This window comes from Terrapene carolina, unplaced genomic scaffold (assembly GCF_002925995.2).
Source record: "Terrapene carolina triunguis isolate 2854851 unplaced genomic scaffold, T_m_triunguis-2.0 Scaffold22, whole genome shotgun sequence".
Classification (NCBI taxonomy): Eukaryota; Metazoa; Chordata; order Testudines; family Emydidae; genus Terrapene; species Terrapene triunguis.
Window position 1 is genome coordinate 13,033,337 of NW_020664373.1, and position 21,609 is coordinate 13,054,945.

General features: G+C 43.3%; 1 protein-coding gene across 4 annotated transcripts in view; it reads right to left on the reverse strand.

The window, feature by feature from the left end:
• LOC112108242 (SH3 domain-containing kinase-binding protein 1) overlaps positions 1-21,609 on the reverse strand; it is a 379,159-nt gene that overhangs the window by 224,559 nt on the left and 132,991 nt on the right. For all 4 annotated transcript variants that reach the window (XM_026648747.2, XM_026648750.1, XM_029910794.1 and 1 more), the window contains exon 3: positions 1,378-1,498. In XM_026648747.2, the coding sequence (XP_026504532.1) occupies positions 1,378-1,498 (121 nt within the window). The remainder of the gene's footprint in view (positions 1-1,377; positions 1,499-21,609) is intronic.

The window sequence follows — 21,609 nt, forward strand, 5'->3', positions numbered from 1 at the left end:
CTTGCCTTTTAAGGGCTACAGGCCTGTGGCAGCATAGGGCAGGGCTTAAAAAACATCCCTGGCACCTAGTTGCTCAAAGACAAAATAAATTAAACCAGTAAAAAATGCCTGTAATATCTATCTATATCTATATCTATATATATATATCTAGTGCCATACCGCCAAGACCTGAAGAACTCTGTGTAAGCTCAAAAGCTTGTCCCTTTCACCAACAGAAGTTGGTCCAATATAAGATATTACCTCACCCACCTTTTCTCTCTAATAAAATATTTCCGTTCTTTCCCCCATCCCAAATCAATTTAACCCTCCCACATCCGTCCCCGTGTATCTCTTAGTGAGCTCTTCTTCACATTTGCATGTTGCAGCAACTGTCTGCTTAGCTTCCCTCCCTCTAACAAGATTCTCTTGGTAATCTGCTGCCCAGAGAAAGAGGAGATTGGCAGTGGCAGCAACATTCTCTTAGCTACATCTGAGCTGTCTCCACCCAGTTCCTCCTCTACACCCTCAACTTTGTAGTGAAACAGAGTGAGAGCATGAGTTAGAAGAGCTGAGAGAAAGAACTGCTGCATAGTCGACAAGGACCCTGTCCGTCCAGGAGCAGAGGGGATAGCCTTCTGCTATACAGAGTTGGATATAAAAGTGGGACACCACCACCCTGTTAAGAAGCCCTGCTGCCATCCCCAGATGTTGGGAGGAGGAGGAGGATGCTATCCTTCACGCCATTTGAAAGCTACATCTTTCATATCAGATTTGGTTTAGGCAGTGTTTCATTAATTTGAAGCTATATCCTTCTAGCTACTGGAAGAGAGAAACCAACTTTCTATTTCTTCTCTTTCCACCAAAGCTTCTGGGATGCTGGAGTGGGGGGAGAGAGAAAAAAGAGATCTCTGTTACTCTACCCATCTCCTAGCATCATTTTTAGTATCCTTTAAAAAAAAAAAAAAAAAAATCACACTGTCACAAAGCAACTTCTGTTTGGGAAAGGGGGGCCGGAGAAGATACATTCAGGACTGAAGTTTGCTAACAGCATTGCACAGGAGCACTATATATGCTTCTAGCTGTCAGTTTGATAAGCTTCAGTAATCCACCCATGTAGCTTTTCTTAATTAAAATAAATCTAGACAAGATCTCTTTAGAAGGAAAGAAGCTGTGCTTTTGTAAATGTAAATGAAAATGGAAATTGACATACTGAATTCATCTGTATGCCAATCAAGGAAAGATTTTTGTTATCTTCCCAACATTATTGGTAGCCTTTCACAACTGTATACGTGCTGTGCTTTAACACTAAAAACAATGAAAGCTTACATTCCATTCTTTTAATTTTTTGTGAACAAAGCACATCAGTTTAACCAAAGTCTATACTTTGATATACTGTACCTTTTCTGGTGGTTCTAATGGTCTCAGAAAACAGTAAAGGGCTTCCATTGGAAACTTCATCTATAGGCTTCTCTGGTGGTTTGTTGGCAATACTTTCTTTCTTCATGTCCTTCTTTATTTCCTGTATAGGAGGAAAAAGGAAAGACAGCTTACAAGATGTCTCACAGGATACTCTTAAGTCTCAAGTGTCCAGTACTGGAAAAAGTCATAGATGTGAACTGTGATAAGTTCCAAAGTCTCAAAGTCTGACAGCTAGACTCACCCTTGTGTATTTATATTTCACAATAATTTGGGTTATTCTTACTCTTCTCTGCAGAAAGCAGAGTGTTACACTCTTACCATTGTACAGTTATGGTAGTTACAGGTTATTGCCACTCCAGTACATGGAACAACTGGACAAATTTTTGAACTGGCATCTATCATATTTAAGGGCTTCCAAACACTTTTGTTTAAATTAAGTTAATTTTAAAAAAATCACGCAGTGGGCAACTCAAGATTGTGTCAGATAAAATCTTTAAACTGCCTCTCCCTTCTCACAATAATAATAATATTTCAATTCAAACTGCTGTAGTATATACCCAGTGTGTGTACAGCCACAACGTAATAAATAATATTTCTTCCCCAACTCCTAGACATATTTATAAGTGAAAATGCCACAATGAAAACCAAGCAATATTCGGGCTAATAGATTATCAAAATTTTCCCCAATCAGTGTTTTAAAAGGGTCAATCTCACCAATTTAATCACATTTTTGTCTGTAAAATGTCTGCCTTCTATTTTACCAGCAACACCTAAAATTACTATAGCTGAACGATTACAGAAAAATATTTTTCACCATTGTTCTAACATGAATACTTGTGCATTTGACAACGTAGCACAGAGTCAGCTACATGGTTACCCTTGTAAAGGCAGTTAAGTCAGTTTGTCGTGTTGTTTCTGTAGGCATTTCAACAAAGCAACAGGGGGATATGAAAACATTTTTTTTTTAAATAGGAAAATCTGACTAGCACTATAAATATTGTAAGGGGCACCCAGGGCAGCTACTACAGATAACATATTTTGCAACTGACTACCTTTTAAAGAGACTGTCTCTTTAGCAGTGGACAGGGGGAAAACCAGTGGAGTGAACTTTCATCATAGAAATACTTCTCCCTCCCTCATCACTGAGCCAAAGGGAAAGGGTTTCCCAATAGTTCACAGTTAATTCTCATTAAACAAATATTTACAGAACATATGCAGGAGCACCATTCCACAAACCTTTCATGCAGACCTTAAAATACAACCTACTCTCAGTTCTTATTTGGCCTCATCACTGTAATATCTGAACACCACATAATCTTTAACAATCTTCACAACATCCCTCTGAAGTCACACAGGAAGTCTGTAATGGAGTAGAAAATTGAACCTGGGTCTCCTAAGTTCCAGGCTAGAGCCCCCCGCTCTGACTCACTTATCTTTAACTTTTTTGTTCTAAATTCTAACAAACATCTAAACTTACATTTTATTTCTACAATTTCAGACCCCGAAATGTCTCAGCAGTAATATTGTGAATCCTCTTGATATTTTTCTAAAGGTTTTTATTAAATGTAGCCACCCAAACAGTACTACTTAACCAGGCATTGTATTATCATTATTTGTATGAACCTGAGCTGTCTGCCACTTCTCCAAAATGCATGCACGTAGGATGCAATTAATGCACAGATGTCAGAAAGTGGAAGTTGTATAATGCTGCACCTTTAAGGACTGAACATGTCTGCGATTGTGCATGAGCTTCCCAAGCAGTGCATAGCATCATATCCCTATGCTTAGTATGCATGATCCAGAAAGTATACTCTAAAAATGATGCATGCATTTAAAAAGGTAACAATACTTTTTAAAAATAGACTAGTCCAGTACATGGATTGTTACAAGAGTATATTTTTAAAATCTGAAAATGGAAGGCAAGAATGAACTTGTTCATTCTAAGTCTGGAGTTCCCAAGCTCAGTTTGCAACTCTAAGTGACAGACTGTTTGCCAGAATATCAAATGGATACTGACAATTTAAGTGGAAGGAGCTAGCATGTCAAAACATTAGTCTTCTTCAAGCATGACCTCAGAGGTCCTGCCTTATTGCCAGAGGTAGTTTCCTATGCACATTGCCAAGTGGATTTTTCAAAACCTCATGTCAATATGAAACTCAATGTTCAGCTAACAAGAATCAGAAAATTAACTTCTACAGTTACCAGTGGCAAATAGAACACTTTTTCCTTGTTGAATACGGAGCATGGGGAAGTAATAAGCCAGCAATTTCTACAGAATATGATTTTCAATACAAAAAATTACATTCATAGCTCAAAAAAAGGAAGACTTCTGATGTGAACGAGCGAAGTGCAGCCTTCTAGAGTCTGTAGAGACAACTCTAGTGCTTCTGCTCCAGTTTACAGCTTTCCCAAAAAGCACCACTGTTCAATTTACAAAACACAGGGAGCTGGAGAAAAGAGAGTGCCACAAGCTGGATTTTTGAAGGGAATTGGGCTCTACCTCACCAGTGAGGGATTAGCTACCTACCCCTCAAACGCATACCCAATTGATCTTGATGGGCTGGGCCAACTATCAGATCCAGGTGGGAAGGCGTTAGGAGCTTTCCATAAAAGGCTGGGGAGGCAACAAACTTATCAAACGTCTCCTAGCCAGGGGCTGACAAAGATGCAGCCCCATCCCACTTTCAGAGATCAAGGATGGCGGCATCCTCATGCCCATCACCTGTAGGTTGGAGTGGGGGCTGGAACTCTCACCAGCATCTCCCCTGGACCTCATGGGTAGGGCTCTTCTCCCCTTCATTATTCATACACCTCTACCCCGCTATAACGCAGTCGTGTGGAGCCAAAAATCCCTACCACGTTATAGCTGAAACCCCGTTATATCGGGGTTGGGGTGGCAGGGCTCCAGCGGTTATTTAAAGGGCCCTGGGTTCCCCGCAGCAGCCGGAGCCCCGGACCCTTTAAAGCGCCGGCGAGCCCCGCTGCCACAGCCCTGGGGTAGCAGCAGCAGGGCTCCAGCGGTGATTTAAAGGGCCTGGGGCTCCCCGCAGCAGCCGGAGCCCCAGACCCTTTAAAGTGCCGCCGGAGCCCCGCTGCTACCGCGCTATACGCAAACCCATGTTATATCGGGTCACGTTATAGCGGGGTAGAGGTGTATTAGCCTTTGTCTAATACTCCGCCCCATCCCACTCCACTATCTGTAGATTTTAATAGCTACCACCCCACAGCTAATTAAGATTGAGGGGGGTTGTCTCTCCCCCAAACTCCTACTGATGTGAGGGGGCACCAAATTCTGACTTATGCAGGGTCCTGTACCACAAGAGGCTGGTCTTGATTAACCATGTTAGGGCAAGCCACAGCTGGCTCCGAATCCTTGAATGCTTGTGAAGCTCTCCAGAAGACAACAGATATCATAGCTGATAGGGCGTCTTCATAAAGTTTTATTGAGTCAAACTAATGAAAAAGGGACTATGGAAGAGATGAATGGCATTCTTCCACACACTATACATATTTTTTTTAAAAACTGTTTTCTTGGCATCACATGAATAAAAATGGCATTTTCATGTCTCATACCAATAATATATTCACTACCTCTTGAGTCTGTGATTCTAAGGACTCCAGCAAAGATGTCCAGAACATAAGAGAAAGAAGTCTCTTATTCTGAAAGTTGAATGCTTCCAGATTACATCTATTTCAGACACTTTCCAGAAGAAAATCATTCTCCAGCTTCCTAGAGCAAATCTCTCACTAACCCTCCAAAGAGGCTTTTCCCTTATCAACTACCATACCAACCTGCCAGCTTGCACTCCAAATTTCATCAGACTAGTGATCCTTCTTGCTGTCTGGCTATCTGCTTTATGGTCTTGAGTGCCTTAAGATAACCCTTGAATTTCCCCCCCTAAGACCCTGATCTTGAGAAACTGATGCAGATGCTTAACCTTTAAGCACATGAGCAATGCTACTGAACTCAAAGTTATGCACATAAATCTGCAGAATTGAGGCCACAGTTTGCAACCTCACCTCTCTGGTTCCTGGTAGTTGTGCTAACTGTCCAGTCTCTCTATTTCTGTCAAATCCATCTTGAATGGTCAACACCGGCCATACCAGATCTAACCTTACAGACCTTGGTGTAATTAAATGTTTCCTAATTCCTCCCCTAACTACAGTGTATCAGCCCACTCTTTCTTTCACTCTATTCTTTTTCATTAACCTACACAAGAGACCCACACTGGCTTTCTAGTTTGCTTTCTCTCCTCCTCACCTCACTGGACTTGGTTCAGCATCCCATGTTACTTCTGCTCCTCGAGCCTTTTTTACATACTATATACAAACAATAACATGAAATTAGAGTCCCAATCCTGCTTGGATGGAGTTGCAGATTAACCAGAGACTGAATGTAGAAAATGTAGGAAAATCTCTAAAATGGAACTGGAAAACAGTGAAGGTGCAAGCCAATTCCTTTTAAAAAAAACTTACCAAAAAGGCCTTAAAAGTAAGACCCAAAATTTAGAAATACACTGGGGTGAGATTCTCTGCTGCACATTTAAGAAACTCAGCACAGAACATGCAGCCTAGGAGGAGGGGAGGCTATGGTGACTTTGAGCCACCTATGCACCCTCTTTATCCTGGGCTGTTCCATCCAGGGGTTGGATCAGTTCTTGGCATAACAGACAGGCCTAAGGGCCTTTGTAAATTACGACAGCCTTACTGGGCTACATTGCTTCCCGAAATCTATGCAGCACTCCTGCTCCACCCCTAACATGCTGCTTCTTCGTTCTTCCCTCAGTCCTGTCCCCTCCGTTAGGGCTTATGGGAGTCGTCAGAGAGCAGCCTTACAGCTGTCCTCCACAATGTCAACATTAAGGGAATTCTCCCCCTGCTGAAACCAGGGTTGTAGGACCGCCTGTATGCCGCTCCAGCCCTTTTACCTGGTGTAAGAGAGCTGGAGTGGGGATGAGGCTCTTACCCTAGGACTTGGCAGTCTGTCTCAAATAATTGCATTGATGCTTGAGATAAAATAATGCAGACAGAGGCATCAAACTCTGGCCAAGAAGTTCTAGTTTGCATGGTTATCATAGTCTACACTGGCTCATAATGAAGAGTGAATTGAAAATGGCTGTCCTGGATCATTGAGCTATGAGACAACTGCAACTGTTCCAAAAGCCAGGAACTAGCTACACCATTGCTCAAACCATAACATTTAGAATCATATCTGTACACCACACGCTCATCCCAGAGATCACTCTTCAGCATAGGCATGGAGCACAAGCCTGTGCATGAGAGGGAATGGCAGGTCTGGGAAGCAATCTTCAGTTTTTAAAACAGTAAACCGCACTTTTAACATATCTTTCCTAGTGGAATGTAAGGGGACATTTCTGGCATTCTAGCTATCTTAAATTTATACTGGTGCCCACCACTGTGTCTAGAGAAGAGGTTTTCAAAGGCAGCAAGGAGAGTTAGACACGACCTCTCAATGAAAGTCAGTGGCAGCCAGGTGCCTAATTCCCTTGCTGTCTTTGAAGAGCTCCCTGTGTGAACCTTGTAAACTTCAGGAACGGAAGAGTTTAAGATGTGGGAGGCAAAGAAACCAAGAAATCCACTGTAATCCGGAAAGTACGGTTTCTTGAGGAAGGACCCTTCACAGTGAGGTTTTCTGGTGGGAGGTGGAAGAGCTGGAAAAGACCAGATACTTTACCATATTATAACTTCAAAATACTGGACCATACATTAAATGTTAGCATGCAGACCTGGTCCATCATGCGTGGTAACACCCCAAAGGAGTTCAGCGAGCCTATTCCAAGAGAACCAATTTCTCCTGTCTGGGTCTCTTGCACTGGCCTCCCTAGTACCATTTTCAACATGGCAACTTGCCCTTTCCATACTATCCCGGGTCTACACCAGCATCCAGGCCGACACAGTACTGCCCATCAAACTGTCCGTCGGCAGGACTGGGGAAGATGAGTAGATGCCACTGAGCTGCATTTGTGGAGTCCTGAACTTTTTTCAAAAGTGCACACCCCACTCACACTTTCGCAAGGAGCCCCACTGTGGCCCCAGATAATGAGGAAAAGCCATGCTGAGAGAACTAATATGCACAGAATGTAAAACTCCAAAAGGAGAGGCTTCAAACTCATAGCCCTTGTGTAGAAAGGACAGCACTTGTTCCTTTCAGCTATTATGTAAGTACATTACTCAATGAGTGTCCATCACCAAGGAGTTTCTGAAGAAATGAAAGCTCAGATGTCAGTTGTCTGTAAGTAGAGGTGCAAAAGCTTTCAGAGTGCAATAGCTTTTGTAATATTTCTAAACCAGTCGTTGGTACCACTCAATAGCTGATCACAAGGGCAGTCCATGCTATACGTTTCATAAGCGTCAGAGTGTTACAAATTTTTGGGGGCAGAGCTAGGAAAATATCTAAAATCTGAAAATGTCATGAGCAGCTCATTTTAGTGGGGCTGTATCTTAGGATCCCTTTAACCAAATGACTCCAAATTTCCACCAAAAACTCTAACTCAGTAAAGTATCTGGTCCCACTGGGACATAATTTTCAAGACAATCTCCCTATGCATGTAGGATTTAGAGCAATTTGAACATTAGAAACAGTCCATATTGGTGGGCAGCTTTATCTAAGGCAGTGGTTCTCAAACTTCCTTGCACCACAATCCTCTTTTGACAGCAAAATTACTACATGACCTCAGGAGGGGGGACCGAAGCCTGAGCCCGCCCGAGCCCCATCACCCTGGGTGGGGATGGGGGACAAAGCCCAAGGGCTTCAGCCCCAGGCAGTGGGCCCTCAGCCATCGGCCCTGCATGGTGGGGCTCAGGCTTCAGCCCCAGGCCTCAGCAAGTCTAAGCTCAGCCCTGGTGACCCCATTAGAAAAGGGTCACGACCCACTTTGGGGTCCCAACCCACAGTTTGAGAACCTCTGATCTAAGGAACACGTGAACCAAATGACCCCAAATTAGCATCACAAAACTCTGCCCGAGGCACCAATGAGGCACAGCACTTTTCAAAACAATCTGGCGTATGCATGTGGGGTTTAGAGCACTTGAACTATCAGCTCTTAAATCAGTAGCTTAATCTCAGGGCAAAACTTCCAAAAGAAGCCCCTTTAGAATGTCAGCAGGGAATAATGTCCACAACACACATTCTCAGCAAGCTGTGGAGAGCAGGACTCATACTCACAGTACCTGGGCACTGCTTGAGTTCAATGACCTCACCATATTACCTCGAGTCACCCAGTTACTCTGATGTCAGGCTGCCTGCATACACCCTGGCTTACAACAAAGTTCCAGTCAAACTGAGCATGTACAAATGACTTTCTCTGGCGCATCAGTTTGGCTCAAGTCACACCGGAGATTCATTTTTATCCTAAATAACTTTTAAAATATTGCTTCCCCAAAGAGGCAGTGGATTCAGGATAAAAACTTAGAGGGTGATATTGGTATGGGGCAAATCAGAGCCATAGTCTGAACTGCAGGTGTGTGCTAAAATAATTACACGAATGATAACGTTTTGATGACAATTTTAAGGGGTCTGTAGCTAAGAAATCCCTTGCCTGAATGACTCCTAAATTTGAATCCTTAATCCTATCCCAGACCTCCATGAGTCAAAGCAATTTTCAAGACACCACCAGTAAGCCTGTGGATTTTAGAATACTGAGAAATTGGCTGTTAAACAGCAAGTTAATCTCCACCTTCGTTATAGTGGGCTACCAACCACTCCCATAGGGTGACTATATTTCTCAAAGGGAAAACGGGACACCACGCAGGGCTGGCCCGAGGCCCCCTCTATGCGGGGCTGGCCCCAGCTGCTCGCCTGAGCGTCCCTCCACCCCGCCCCCCCCGACTGTCACTGGTCACTCAAACCAGTTGATGAGTTGGCAAGAGCAAATGCGACAAATGCCTTCTTTTTCCAAAAAAGTCAGGACAGCTGGGACAGAGCTTAAAAAAGGGACTGTCCTGGCCAAAACGGGCTGTATGGTCACTCTACCCATATAATAAATCAAAAGTTAGTATATAAAGCTTCAAGACTATCCTATTTGACAGGTGTGTCAACATGTAAGAGGATTTAAGCAAAAAACAAACCCCTTCTTGAATGCAATCTTTCATCTTTTCTTAATCTTTCAAGAATTATTAATTACAGTAGAACCTCAGAGTTACAAACACCTGGGGAATGGAGGTTGTTCGTAACCCTGAAATGTTTGTAACTCTGAACAAAACGTTATGGTTGTTCTTTCAAAAGTTTACAGCTGAACACTGAATTAATACAGCTTTGAAACTTTACTATGCAAAAGAAAAATGCTGCTTTTAATCATCTTAATTTAAATAAAACAAACACAGAAACAGTTTTCTTACCTCATCAAATCTTTTTTTTCCCCCCCAGACTTTCCCTTTTCTTAGTAGTTTATGTTTAACACGGTACTGTATTTGCTTTTTTTTTTTTTTTTTTTTTTTTTTTTCCGATTTCATACTTCCGGTTCCAAATGAGGTATGTGGTTGACTCGTCAGTTCGTAACTCTGGTGTTCCTAACTCTGAGGTTCTACTGTATACTGATAACATTTATCCAGTCTGCACATAATTAGCAAATTCTGCAAGTGGTATTAAATAGTGGGGTTGCTAATTTGCAAAGAAAAAAAAAGCCTTTGGCAAACCTAATTTTTTTTCTATTTGTATTTATATACATGGCTTTGCTTTCAGAATCTGCTCATTCACTGTCCTTGAAGGCAACAGTCTAACTACTGTGTCTGCATATAGTCCCCTCTATCAAAATATTTCCTCTAATGCAGAGGAAGTGCTCAAATCAGTTCTGTCACCATAGTTACAGCTAATACTAGTCGAGGGGAAAGAAGTACATCACCACCAAGACCTTGAGAAAATCTGCTCAGAGGTATTAGAAACAAAATCCGAAAGTCACCCCAGCAGTATTATTTTTTTTTAAATTCATGTTTAAAAAGTCTAGCACTAATGGGCGAGGGGGGCTCAGTACTATTTTTGTAATTACTCATAATACTACTTCACTTTATTAGTTTACCATTCTACCCTCACTAGAGGGAACTTCTGCCATTTTTATTAAATGAACATTTCAAGAATTTACTCAACTGATTCTTCCAACAATGCATTTACAAACCTCACTGTGTAAATGGACTAAAAACAATTGAGTAAATTGCTGCAAGGTTTCCACAGCAACCATTGCAACACAAAAAGCTGTTCTGTGCTAATTTGAAGATGAAAGGTTCCAGACAGTAGGTCATTTTCATTTCTCAAAGCTGTAGGAAGCTATGCAAATGTATGTGCAAATTATTGTCACAGACCAAGATAATTTATCCAAGGCTTGAAAAAGGAAAACTGATGCTTTATATTCTGTGAGGAAGGGAGTTAATCAAATTAGTCTATATGTAGTCACAAAGCTTTTGAAAACAAACAAACAAAAAACACCAAACAGTAAAAAACAGAGGCAACTTAAGAAGTAATGAGACATTTTACAACTCAAAAACCTACTGCCTGCCTGTACATTGCTTGAAGCCAAATATGGTAATAGTAATAAGAATACAGAATCAGAAGCCTAGAGGGATGGCATGCAACACATTCTAATTATCAGAATAGGATAATGGAAACATCTTAACCCCTCTGATATGAAGAATGTAACTACGAGGCTTCTACAACGCTTCTACTGTCTCTCATACTCCTAAACCTATAGTGTATATTTTAAGAGAGATAACTTTTATCGTTATTTCCTCCAACTGTTGTCTACAATTTAAAACAAAGCATGATTTAAAACATCTTTTTATATCAAGCCTCGCAGTATTTCTGCTGCAAGTCTCTTGTACTAGTCAACATCAACACCCCTGTCAACTGAAGACCAGCTTTGGCACCAATGAGAACGTTAACCAGTTAGAAAGATGTTGGCTGCATTTAAAAGGGACATGAAAGGCTCAAGGGCAAGGATATAAAGGTGAAGTAAAGCAGGGGTATACAGAAACCCATTGGCCTCTGCTGTCCACTCTCCACAAAATCATTCAAGATTAACTGGACTTTGTTTCTCCTTTATTATGTGTTGGGATTATTATTATGTATGGTATTATCACAACACTAATTTCACCATAAATTCCTTTATTAAATCCAAAGGCCGACTGGTATTTATACAATTGCTCTAAACACCCCTAAAAAGCCTAAATAATATGCAATTTACTACATACAAACAGTAACAAAACATTTATCAGCATTTCATCAAGATACTTACAAATGGGTCAAACCCATGGGTGCTTAGAACAATATTGGTCAGCTCCAACTCGGTCAGGCAGGTATTAGCAATAAATAAGGCTACGTTTTAGTCACGGGTATTTTTAGTAAAAGTCACAGGCAGTAAACAAAAATTCATGGCCCGTGACCTGTCCACAACTTGTACTGTATACCCCTGACTAAAACTCGGGGGTGATTGCCCGGGGATGCCACAGGTGCTTGGGGAGGGGGCGGGCGGTGTGTGGCCCGGGACCCCTGCTGCTGCTGGAGGGGCGTGGGCAGGGCCGGCAGGCTCCCTACCTGGCTCCACACCTCCCCTTCCCCCCACAGCAGCAGCAGAGTTTGGGTGTGGGAGGGGGCAGGGGTTGGGGCATGGGACAGGGTGAGGTGGGCGCTGGGCGGCGCTTACCTGGGGGATTCCCCAGAAGTCGCGACATCCCCCTCGCTCAGCTCCTAGGGGGAGGTGTGGCCAGACAGCTCTGCGGGCTGCCTCCGCCCAGAGCGCTGGCTTCGCAGCTCCCATTGGCTGGGAACCATGACAAATGGGAGCTGCGGGGGCGGTGCCTGCAAGTGGAGGCAGCGCGCAGAACTGCCTGGCTATGCCTCTGCCTAGGAGCTAAGTGAGGGGGATGTCGCCGCTTCCGGGGAGCCCCCCAGATTGCCTCACCCCGTCCCATGTCCCAACCCCTGTCCCCTCCCATATCCAAACTCTGCTGCTGGCGGGGTTGGGGGGCGATGGCCTGAGACTGCCCCGCAGCGGGCAACGGCCAGTGCAACTGGCACAGGGGCTGCCTGAGCTGCCCCTGAGCCAGGCACACTGGCCGCTGCAGAAGTCACGGAAAGTCACGGAATCCGTGACTTTCATGACAAACTCGCAGCCTTAGCAATAAACCCTATCTTCTCCCCTCCTTCTTGCTGAGCAAACAGTTTTTCCACTGCACTGGGCTTCACATGGGCCCTAATTTTTAATATAGTACTGGTATGTGGGGTGGCGCCTTCTAATTCAGATTCATTTTGCCTTATTTAAAACCATCTGCAATCACCCCTATCGGTCAGAAGCCTTCTTTTTTGAAACTCTGCCTTATTTCATTAGTTATTCCTTGAACCAGACATCCTCCCTACTCCATTCCTTCTGGCCTTATAACTCATTATTCTCAAGTCCTATCTTTTATTTTCCAGTTAGGGCCTTTCTTTTACAACACATTTCTTCAACCAAACTTAAGCTAACTTTAATTAGCTTATTTTATATTTATTCTACATTATTAAACATACATATAACAACCAATCACAAGGCATTGTCAGAAGGGACAGAACTAGGGACCAGGCACCAAAAGCACAGATTGAGTGCGAGATAAAGGAGGAACTCCATTAGCTAGTCCTAATAGCAGTAGGCTCTTACGTACACCAGCCACTAGAGGGGAATACAACAACTTATCAGTCTCCTGGTTTCCTCTAGGCTAGGACTTCTACTGGTCAAAACTTCAGCAGGTAACTCCAGACTCCAGCAGTCCTTTTTGGCGATTGACTTATTTCTAAACCACAACCTTCTAAACATCTCACTGAGCTCTTTGATTTGTGCATGTTGCTTTCAGAGTCCAGCACATAGACTATTTCAGTGGCTCACATGATCTCCATCTAATGGAGGCCCTAATCCTGCAAAGAATTATGCACATGCTGAACCTTCCCTTCTGAGAGTAGCTCCATTGTTTTCAATGGGAACGCTCACAACATTTAAAGTTAAGCATGCGCAAGATCAGGACCCTAGAATGCTTCTTTTTACAGGGAACTCCCTTTCTGCTTGAACTCAAGAAATTACTGGACCCCATCCATCATTTGTTGACAGTGCTGTCTGCTTGGTTGCACAGATGTGTGTGAAGCCCTACAACTGTTGTTCGACTGATGTCCTTGGTAAAGTTTGAAGGTTTGTCATCTATAACTTACTCCATTACTCCTAATAGATATTTTATAACCTATCATGCGTTGACCTACAATCACTGCAATATCTTGGCATAAATGAGCTTGCTTATGTAAAGGGTAAAACGACTGATTAACTCTGAGCTACCTTGTTTTTGTCAAATTAAAATTCTTATTTAATGTTATTTTACTGTAGTTCTTTATTTAATAAACAGGTACATACTTCTTAAGTACTTGAGAAGCAGTAATGAGTTGTGTGGAAATGGATTTGTTCCAGAGGCCTATGCATGTCAGACATTAATATAACCTATTTAGATTTAGTGCAAGTATAGGATGTTTCTGTACTGTATTTTCCTGTCAAAGTGATTACATATTGAATAAAATGGCAGCTGGCATGAAAGAATAAGAGGAAATAAACTCCAATAGCTGGCATATTTTACAGTGAATAAAGGTTGCTGAACCATTGCTGTAGACTCCTGCATGTATTAAACATTCCCTACTCAAACCTTCCCATGGACCCAGGTGCTGAAGCACTCTGACTACGTCACATCCTGCCGAGGTTTGAACCCCAATGGCGGTTTCTACATCAAATTCAAGCACCTCACCTTCCTCTCCAAGGCCCTACATAAATCTTACTCTGCCTACCTCTCAATTTCTTCTTCTTGCTCTCTTGCTTTTCCCAATCTCGGCTTTGCACCTATCGGACGCTTTACGTCTCCTTAAATCTCACATCGTCAAGCAATCCCTCCTAATCAATAAGCCCCACATTTTCCCTTTTCTGAAACAGCTGTGTTGCGTTGCATCTTGTATACGTTGGTCTCATCATACAGATCTTCAGAACAGGAACTTTGTTTCTATGTACGTAAAGTGCCTTGTACATTTAGAAAGCTAAATTACTGTAGATATTTACAATATAATAATCAACTTCATAGATATAATAATAAACTCCATAGATCCTAAGTAATCCCTCAACTCTATTTTATAGAAGCACGATAGACTCCCCCCACCCGCGTGTTGCTTTTCAGTAGTGGTTCCTGCTCCAGGCAATAAACATAGCTCTCAACCTTTCAGTTCAGAGAAAACTATTCAATGCACTTCTTCAATTTAGATCATTAGCTGCAACTAAAAACAGCCAAGAAGAGAAGAAAGGTGAAGGGAGGGAGGGGGAGAGAGAGAGAGAAGGGGGAAGAGGCGAACAGCAGAGAGAGAGAGGAAGGAAATAAACAAACAGCTCCAACTGCCTTAGAGGAAGTAGGGTGAAAAAAAACCAGACCATTTACCTGTTGAAATTTAGGTTCTCTGGAGGGAGCTTGGATATGATGTTGATGAGCCACTTTACAAGACAGATAGATTACGACATTCAAATACATGCTAAAGGTCTTTAAAATGTGTGCCCTGTCAAGACTCAAAATGAGAAGTACAACAACAAATGGGGGAAAAAAAACAGAAACAATGTGTAATGTATGTATTTAACTAAAGAGATGAGTCCAAGTCACAAGGTGCAGTTCTGGAGCCAATCTTCACCCATTTCAAAGGAGTGGGGAAGTTCAGCTCTGCTATTCTGTTTCAGGTCCCTTTCTCTATTTATTATTATTCTTAATTTCTATTATGATATTGCCTAGGGGTCCCAGTCATACAGCAGGGTCCCACAGTGCTAGGCACTGTAAAACACATAAAATGGCAGGCCCTGCCCTGAGGACCTTACAATCTATATGTAAGAAAAAAATCACAACAGATGAATACAGATAAACAGGGGAAACACAGCAAAACAATGACACAAAACTGGTCAGGATGAAAGCAGTGATCACAAAATACCAGCTGCCTAACCCTTGTCAAGTTTTTCTAGGCATCATGGAAAAGGCAAGTTTTAAGGAGGGATGTGACAGAGGATACAGAGGATACTGTGGACATGGGTGGCCGGTGAACCGGCCTTTGGGGGAGGCTAGCCCCCAGCCCCTCCCCTTCCCTTCTGCTCTCCTCCCCCTCAGGAGCTCAAAGCACCCCCACCGCAGCCCCAGGCCATAGCCCCGGGCTGCCTGGACAACCCCCAGACCTGGAGCACCGGGTGGCATGGCAGTAGCGCCCCCAGCCCCTGAGCGCTGGGTGGGCAATGGGGCCCTGGCACCAGCCACCTCAAGTCCTGGTAGCAGGCTGGCCTGCCCCAATCCCAGCCAGTCTGGGCCACGGAAGAGCGCCGGGAATCGCAGGAGGGTGGCTGGGGGAATAGCATGTGCGGGGCCACACCAGGCTGTTTGGGGAGGCACAGCATCCCCCGGCCTATTATACCCGCCACCCATGTTTGTGGATGTTTACCGGAAAAGCCTCCCTTGTGTAAGAGGCAACATGGGAAAAAGCAGAAAGATGCTTCTTGTCAATTTAACAAATAGGCGATGAAGGTGGACATTGTTGGCAGAGTAGTGGTGGGAGTCAACTTCTCATAGTGCATTACAGATGATCGGTAGCAAAAGGACAGACCATGAAGGCACTAAAAATGAAGACAAGTTTGGTCTTGATGTAGATTTATAGAAAAATTTCAGAAATGCAAAATCATGAGACTGAAAATAATATCTTACAAAGGCACAAACAGTGAGATTGCAAAGGGTTTGGGTAGGCTGGAGATTAAGTAGAAACTAAAATGAGTGATGTACTTTGCACTACAGCAGAGTCGCCTGCTAGTGCCCAGCAATATTCCCTCCAGTACTCATTCCTAGTTTTTAATCCTCAGCCAAGGATTTGTTCCATTTAACACACAGACAGTGGAGTGGCACCAAGCTTTGCTGCAGCAAGTATTATCTTGGGGAGGCTGATTGCAACCAGCTCTCCTGTCACCAAATAGCTGAACAGCAGTAGAGAAGCCCCTGCCTCTCCCCCTCCCATAACCTTCATGGCACTGGAGAGATTGCGAGGCTTTCAACAGCCACTGAGTCAAAGCACTCACTCTTTCATCATGATCACAGCAACACAGACAGGGGCGGCTCCAGACACCAGCACACCAAGCACGTGCCTGGGGCGGCAAACCGTGGGGGGTGGCCTGCCGGTCGCTGAGGGGGCGGCAGTCAGGGAGCCTTCGGCAGCATGCCTGCGGGAGGTCCGCCGTTCCCGCGGATTCAGCGGCGGGTACGCCGAAGCCGCGGGACCGGCAGACCTCCCGCAGGCATGCTGCCGAATCCACATTACCAGCGGACCGCCTGCAGGCGCGCCGCCGAAAGCCACCTGACTGCCGTTCTTGGGGCGTCAAAATACATAGAGCCGCCCCGAACACAGAGAAGGCTCTATACAGTTTCAGTGACCCATTGGGTCTGACAACAACCACACCCCCACATACACCCTGCCCTGATTGTGACAGCTGTGGAGGGGCACTGAAAGTTCCATCCACCAGCCAGCTCTCTGCCCTATCATAGCAGAAAGAAAGGAAACAGACACTATTGTGCTATTTCTGCATCTCTATTCAAGCTCCTGCATAGAAACAATTGTGCAGTGGAGGCCACATTAATCCTCCAAAAGAGTTAAACCACCAGTACCTGCTTAGAAAGTACAAGATTGTTCTTTATACAGAGAAAAACTGAATTATGAGTTTATAAGAATAGAATAGGTGTATATAATTGTGCTTCCTTCACACACAAGATAATACTTTTTTTGAGACATGAATAAAAAGATCACACAAAAGAGTCAGTTCTTATATTTAGTCTAGTATAAATATTTCTGCTGAGAGCATAGCAAAGGCTCTCTTGCTGATATGCAAGATGCTTCTTGAAATCATTAATTTGAAAGGCTGCATCTTTGTTCTTCCTCCCTCTTTTCACAATCACACAATCTGAAGTAGGTAAACTGATCTAGAAAAATAACATTCTTAGAAACAAGAAATTGCAGATATTATGGTAAAGTGTAATGCATTAAACAAAGCATAAAGCATTGCCTATGACACATGCAGATTCAGTGAGCGACAAGAAGCACAAATTCTCTGTGCAGAATCCTCTCACACACCAGGATTTTACAGCAGGATTTTCTAATGAGAGCATTAACAGAGTCATCCAGTGCCTTGAGTCCTCAGTTTAGAATCATGGGAAAGATTTTTTAATGTATTTATTTATTGGTGAAAGGATTTTTCTTCTCCAAATGATCTTCAGGGGGGGGGGGGGGGTAAAATCCCTGTGCAAAACAAAAACACTTCAACTTTGAAATACTGAAGTTTTTATTTCAGCCACTGTTTTAAAAAATGCCCCAGTGACAGCCCAAACATTCATTTCCCTCTCCAGTCCAGAAAAATATACACAAATTCCCAGTCTCTACTCACATGATTCTTTTTTATATCAGAGCACAAAGCCTCGCCTAAGCCTTTTTATGCCACAAATTACACATATTGGTAAAAGCTTACTGTTCCTTGACAGAGCTGCCTTCACATGTATGTCATTCTATTAACCCAATAATCCAACCCTCTACAGCCTCTGATTATGAAGACAACAAAGTAAAGTCCACTGTATCTACCAAAACACAAAACAAACTGAAAACCCATTGATTGCAAGATGCAGACAAGGGCAAAATCCAGTTCCCTGTGTTTTAAGGAGTCTTCTCAGACATGTTGCGTTTTTACCCTCTTAAAAAAAAAAAAAGTGTCATGAAAATATCTTCCTAGAAAGATAGATAATTACAGGAATGTTTGTTTGCATCACCAGCCCTATTAAAGTTAGCAAGCATTAATGCAATAAAATCCTGGATTAAATCAGGGTTAATGAGATTAGGAGTAGACACATCATTATTCAAATCACACTCCATGTGAGCAGGGTGTGCTGCCAGACTTGTAAATCAGAGATTAGAATTTAACACTATTCCTTCTGCGGTCTGACAGTCTAGGCCTAAAGGTCTTTTCATAAATATTGCTGGCAACCACCTGCCAATTTCATAGAAATTGATGTTACAGCCCTGATTTTAAGAAGTGCTGAGCACCCACAACTCCAACAGGAAGTTAATAGAAGTTGCAGGTGCACAGCACCTCGGAAAAATCCGGTTCCACAAACAATAAAATTCTTTTATATGTCATAACGGAAAATTTGTTTCCCACTTCCTCTGTCTTCCAATCCAAGACATTTCATCTGCACCTCTTTCTGCACATACCAGATGCAATTCAGGCTATTCCCGGAGGCTCTGGGGCTAGGAAACGTACCTTCTGGCTTTTTTTTTTTTTTTTTTTTTTTAAATAAATCGAATCTAATATGCCCTTTTGTGTCTCAGCCTACTGCTGAAGTCCCTAACCCCTCATGCTCATCATCCCATATATAACTGACATTCAAGAGTACATCCCGGAAAACAGCTCATCTTCTTTGGAAATAAAGTAGTCATAAAAGCTTCTGAGTCACTGGCAAGATTTCTAATTATCCACATAAGGAACTGGTGTGGGATCATGGAGCATTTCTCTTTAGAGGTAGGCTGGGGGATTCATAGGAGGTCTTGGACTTAACCCTGAAGAGCTCTTGATCAATGAGGACAGCCCAATTTGCTGAGTACCAAGAGTAGAGAACACTTACCCTTCAAGGAGGCGTCTCAGAGAAGTCTTGACTGACATGGAGTAATGCAGTAATGCAACAATAACCCTTCCAGCCTCTGAGTCCCTCTCTCCAGGCAGAGGGAAGGCACACTGGCTGGGAGCAGAGATAGCTGAACTCCCTGTCCTTTCTGAGGTCTAGTCATAGATGGAGCATCTCGTGTCCTTAAGCTTGCTCCATTCAGTCTGCTCTGCCATGGTTGGGGAAAGAGGAACATGCAGATAGAAGACCAGTGGGTTGGTCTGTTCAGAAGTGCACCCTTTATGTTTTATAGTCTCTGAAAGGAGAAGAGTGAGTGGGAAGAAAGATCTTGCTCACTCCTGCTCCAAACTAGCAGAGAATGAGGAGTAAGACTAGAAGGGGTGTTGCCATGCCCCAGAGCCTCAGGGGCATGTCACACCTGCCTTCAGTATTTGTAGGAAGAAACCCACACATCTCAGACTGAGGAGGAGGAAAAGGAGGTCAAGTTCCAGAATTATTCAATGTTTACAAAGGAGATTGGCATGTTACCTTTGAAGTAATGTGTCACATGGAAATTTCTCACCCCAGTTTCTCAATCCTATACTTATTCAGCACTCCCTCTTACAACACCAGTATGAAACTTGGCATAAACATCGAAGGATATCATAGCAATGTAAATTTCTTGTTTTAAAAAGTCTTCTGAGACAAGTTGCGTCTTTCCCCTCTCTCTATCTCTCTCTCTCTCAAAAAAAAAAGTGTTTTGTTTTAAACTTCAAACAAGAGGACCTATTTAAGCCTTGCCTGCGTTAGAGAAATGCAGTGTGCTAACCATTACATGGTCCCCCAGCACAGATCTCATGTCCACACACAAGAAGTGCTGTCAATGTTGCACACGCATAACCACCGCCATTTGGATAAGACTTATTTCAAGAAAGGCTAACCTCTGTATGGTCCTCCAATGTGACATTGTCTACTGGTGCAATGCCAGTGTGAATGGAAATCACTGATATTAAAACCACAAGAGTGGATTTAGGGAGGGGGAAGTATAAGATCATGGAGAATCTTGCCAATTGCTTCTTTGACAATGTCAGTAACATCTTTGTAACAAGATGGTCCGGCCCCTTTAAGGAGTAGTGGGTCTCGGGGCCAGCCAACCCTGTTCCATAATATGCCCCTTAAGGGAGCAGCAGATAAGCTGAGGAATGGGAGGCAGGTATTAATCAGGGAACTCTCTCCTGAATAGGATAAAAACCCAGCAGCTAGTGGACTCTGGGAGAGAGTCTCTGTAAAGCAAGGCTGGAACCTGGCCTGGGGGAAGCCAGTTTGAACCACTACATTGCCCCACAAAGGGGGCCTGTGGAATTCCTTAACCCACGGGGGAAGCAGTGCACAGCCCCAGGAAGGCAGGCTATGGAATCTCTTAACCAGGGGGCAAGGTTTGGGTCTGATGGGCCAAAGTAGACTGGATTTTTATGAAGACTTAATAAACTGGACCCCAGCAAGGTGAAATATTACTTTATGTGCTCTGGGCTGTGAACAAGTTATTTTGGAGAAGCAAGAGGGAACTGAGGGCAGTGTGCCTACAGGGCCATGTCATGAGGGGGACATGCTCTGGGAGAGCACCTTGCCATAACCTTGCACAGACTGAACAGAGGGGAGGATTTAAGGATGGGGGTTGAGGATGAAAAATAGGCAGAAGGGATGGTGCAACAGTGCTGTTTGATCATACAGAGTCCAAGTCCTTTAACAAGGATAAGGGAACTCCTGGAGTTACTGTACTGCCCTGTTGAAATTGCTTTAATACAGTATTCACTGACTGATGCTACTGGCTCAGAGTTAGTAAGTAGAAAAATCGAGGTTCCTGGAGCCACAAAGTTGCCTGCACTGCTCAGCCTGAAGTTTCATTATGGGCTTTTAATGAATTTTAGGTAAAGCTGCACATTTAACAAAAACCAGCTGGACTATCCAGAATCAGAAGAAAAGCCCATCCATTCGTCTGAATGCAGGTCAATTAAAGCTTATAGTGAAAATCTAAATGTAACCTTAAGTACGGAGCCTCGAATAATTGTGTGTGAAGTAGCTGAAGAACTGGGCTTTCATTCTGCTAAATGTCAACTTGTGAAGCTCTCAGAACAACAGGGAAAATGAACGGGTAAGGTGAGGTAATATCTTTTATTGGACTAACTTCTGCATGTCGAGATCAGTTTTCCTCCTGCTAGAACATTCTATCCTAAAAGTACAGTTGTCTCCTTAAAATATATATTAAAAAGTAAAAAGAATACAGAGAATATTCACACTACAAAAAAAGCTGGAATGATTTATATAAATATATGCATCTTGGAGGGTAGGGGGCAATCTCTTTCATAACTGAAGGAAGTATCCTCTCCTTTGTGGTATGGATCAAATGTAGGAGAACTTGGAAGCACAGCACAGCGGTTCTCTAACCCAGTGTTTCCCAAACTTGGGACGCCGCTTGTGTAGGAAAAGCCCCTGGCAGGCTGAGCCGGTTTGTTAACCTGCCGCATCCGCAGGCCCGGCCGATCACAGCTCCCA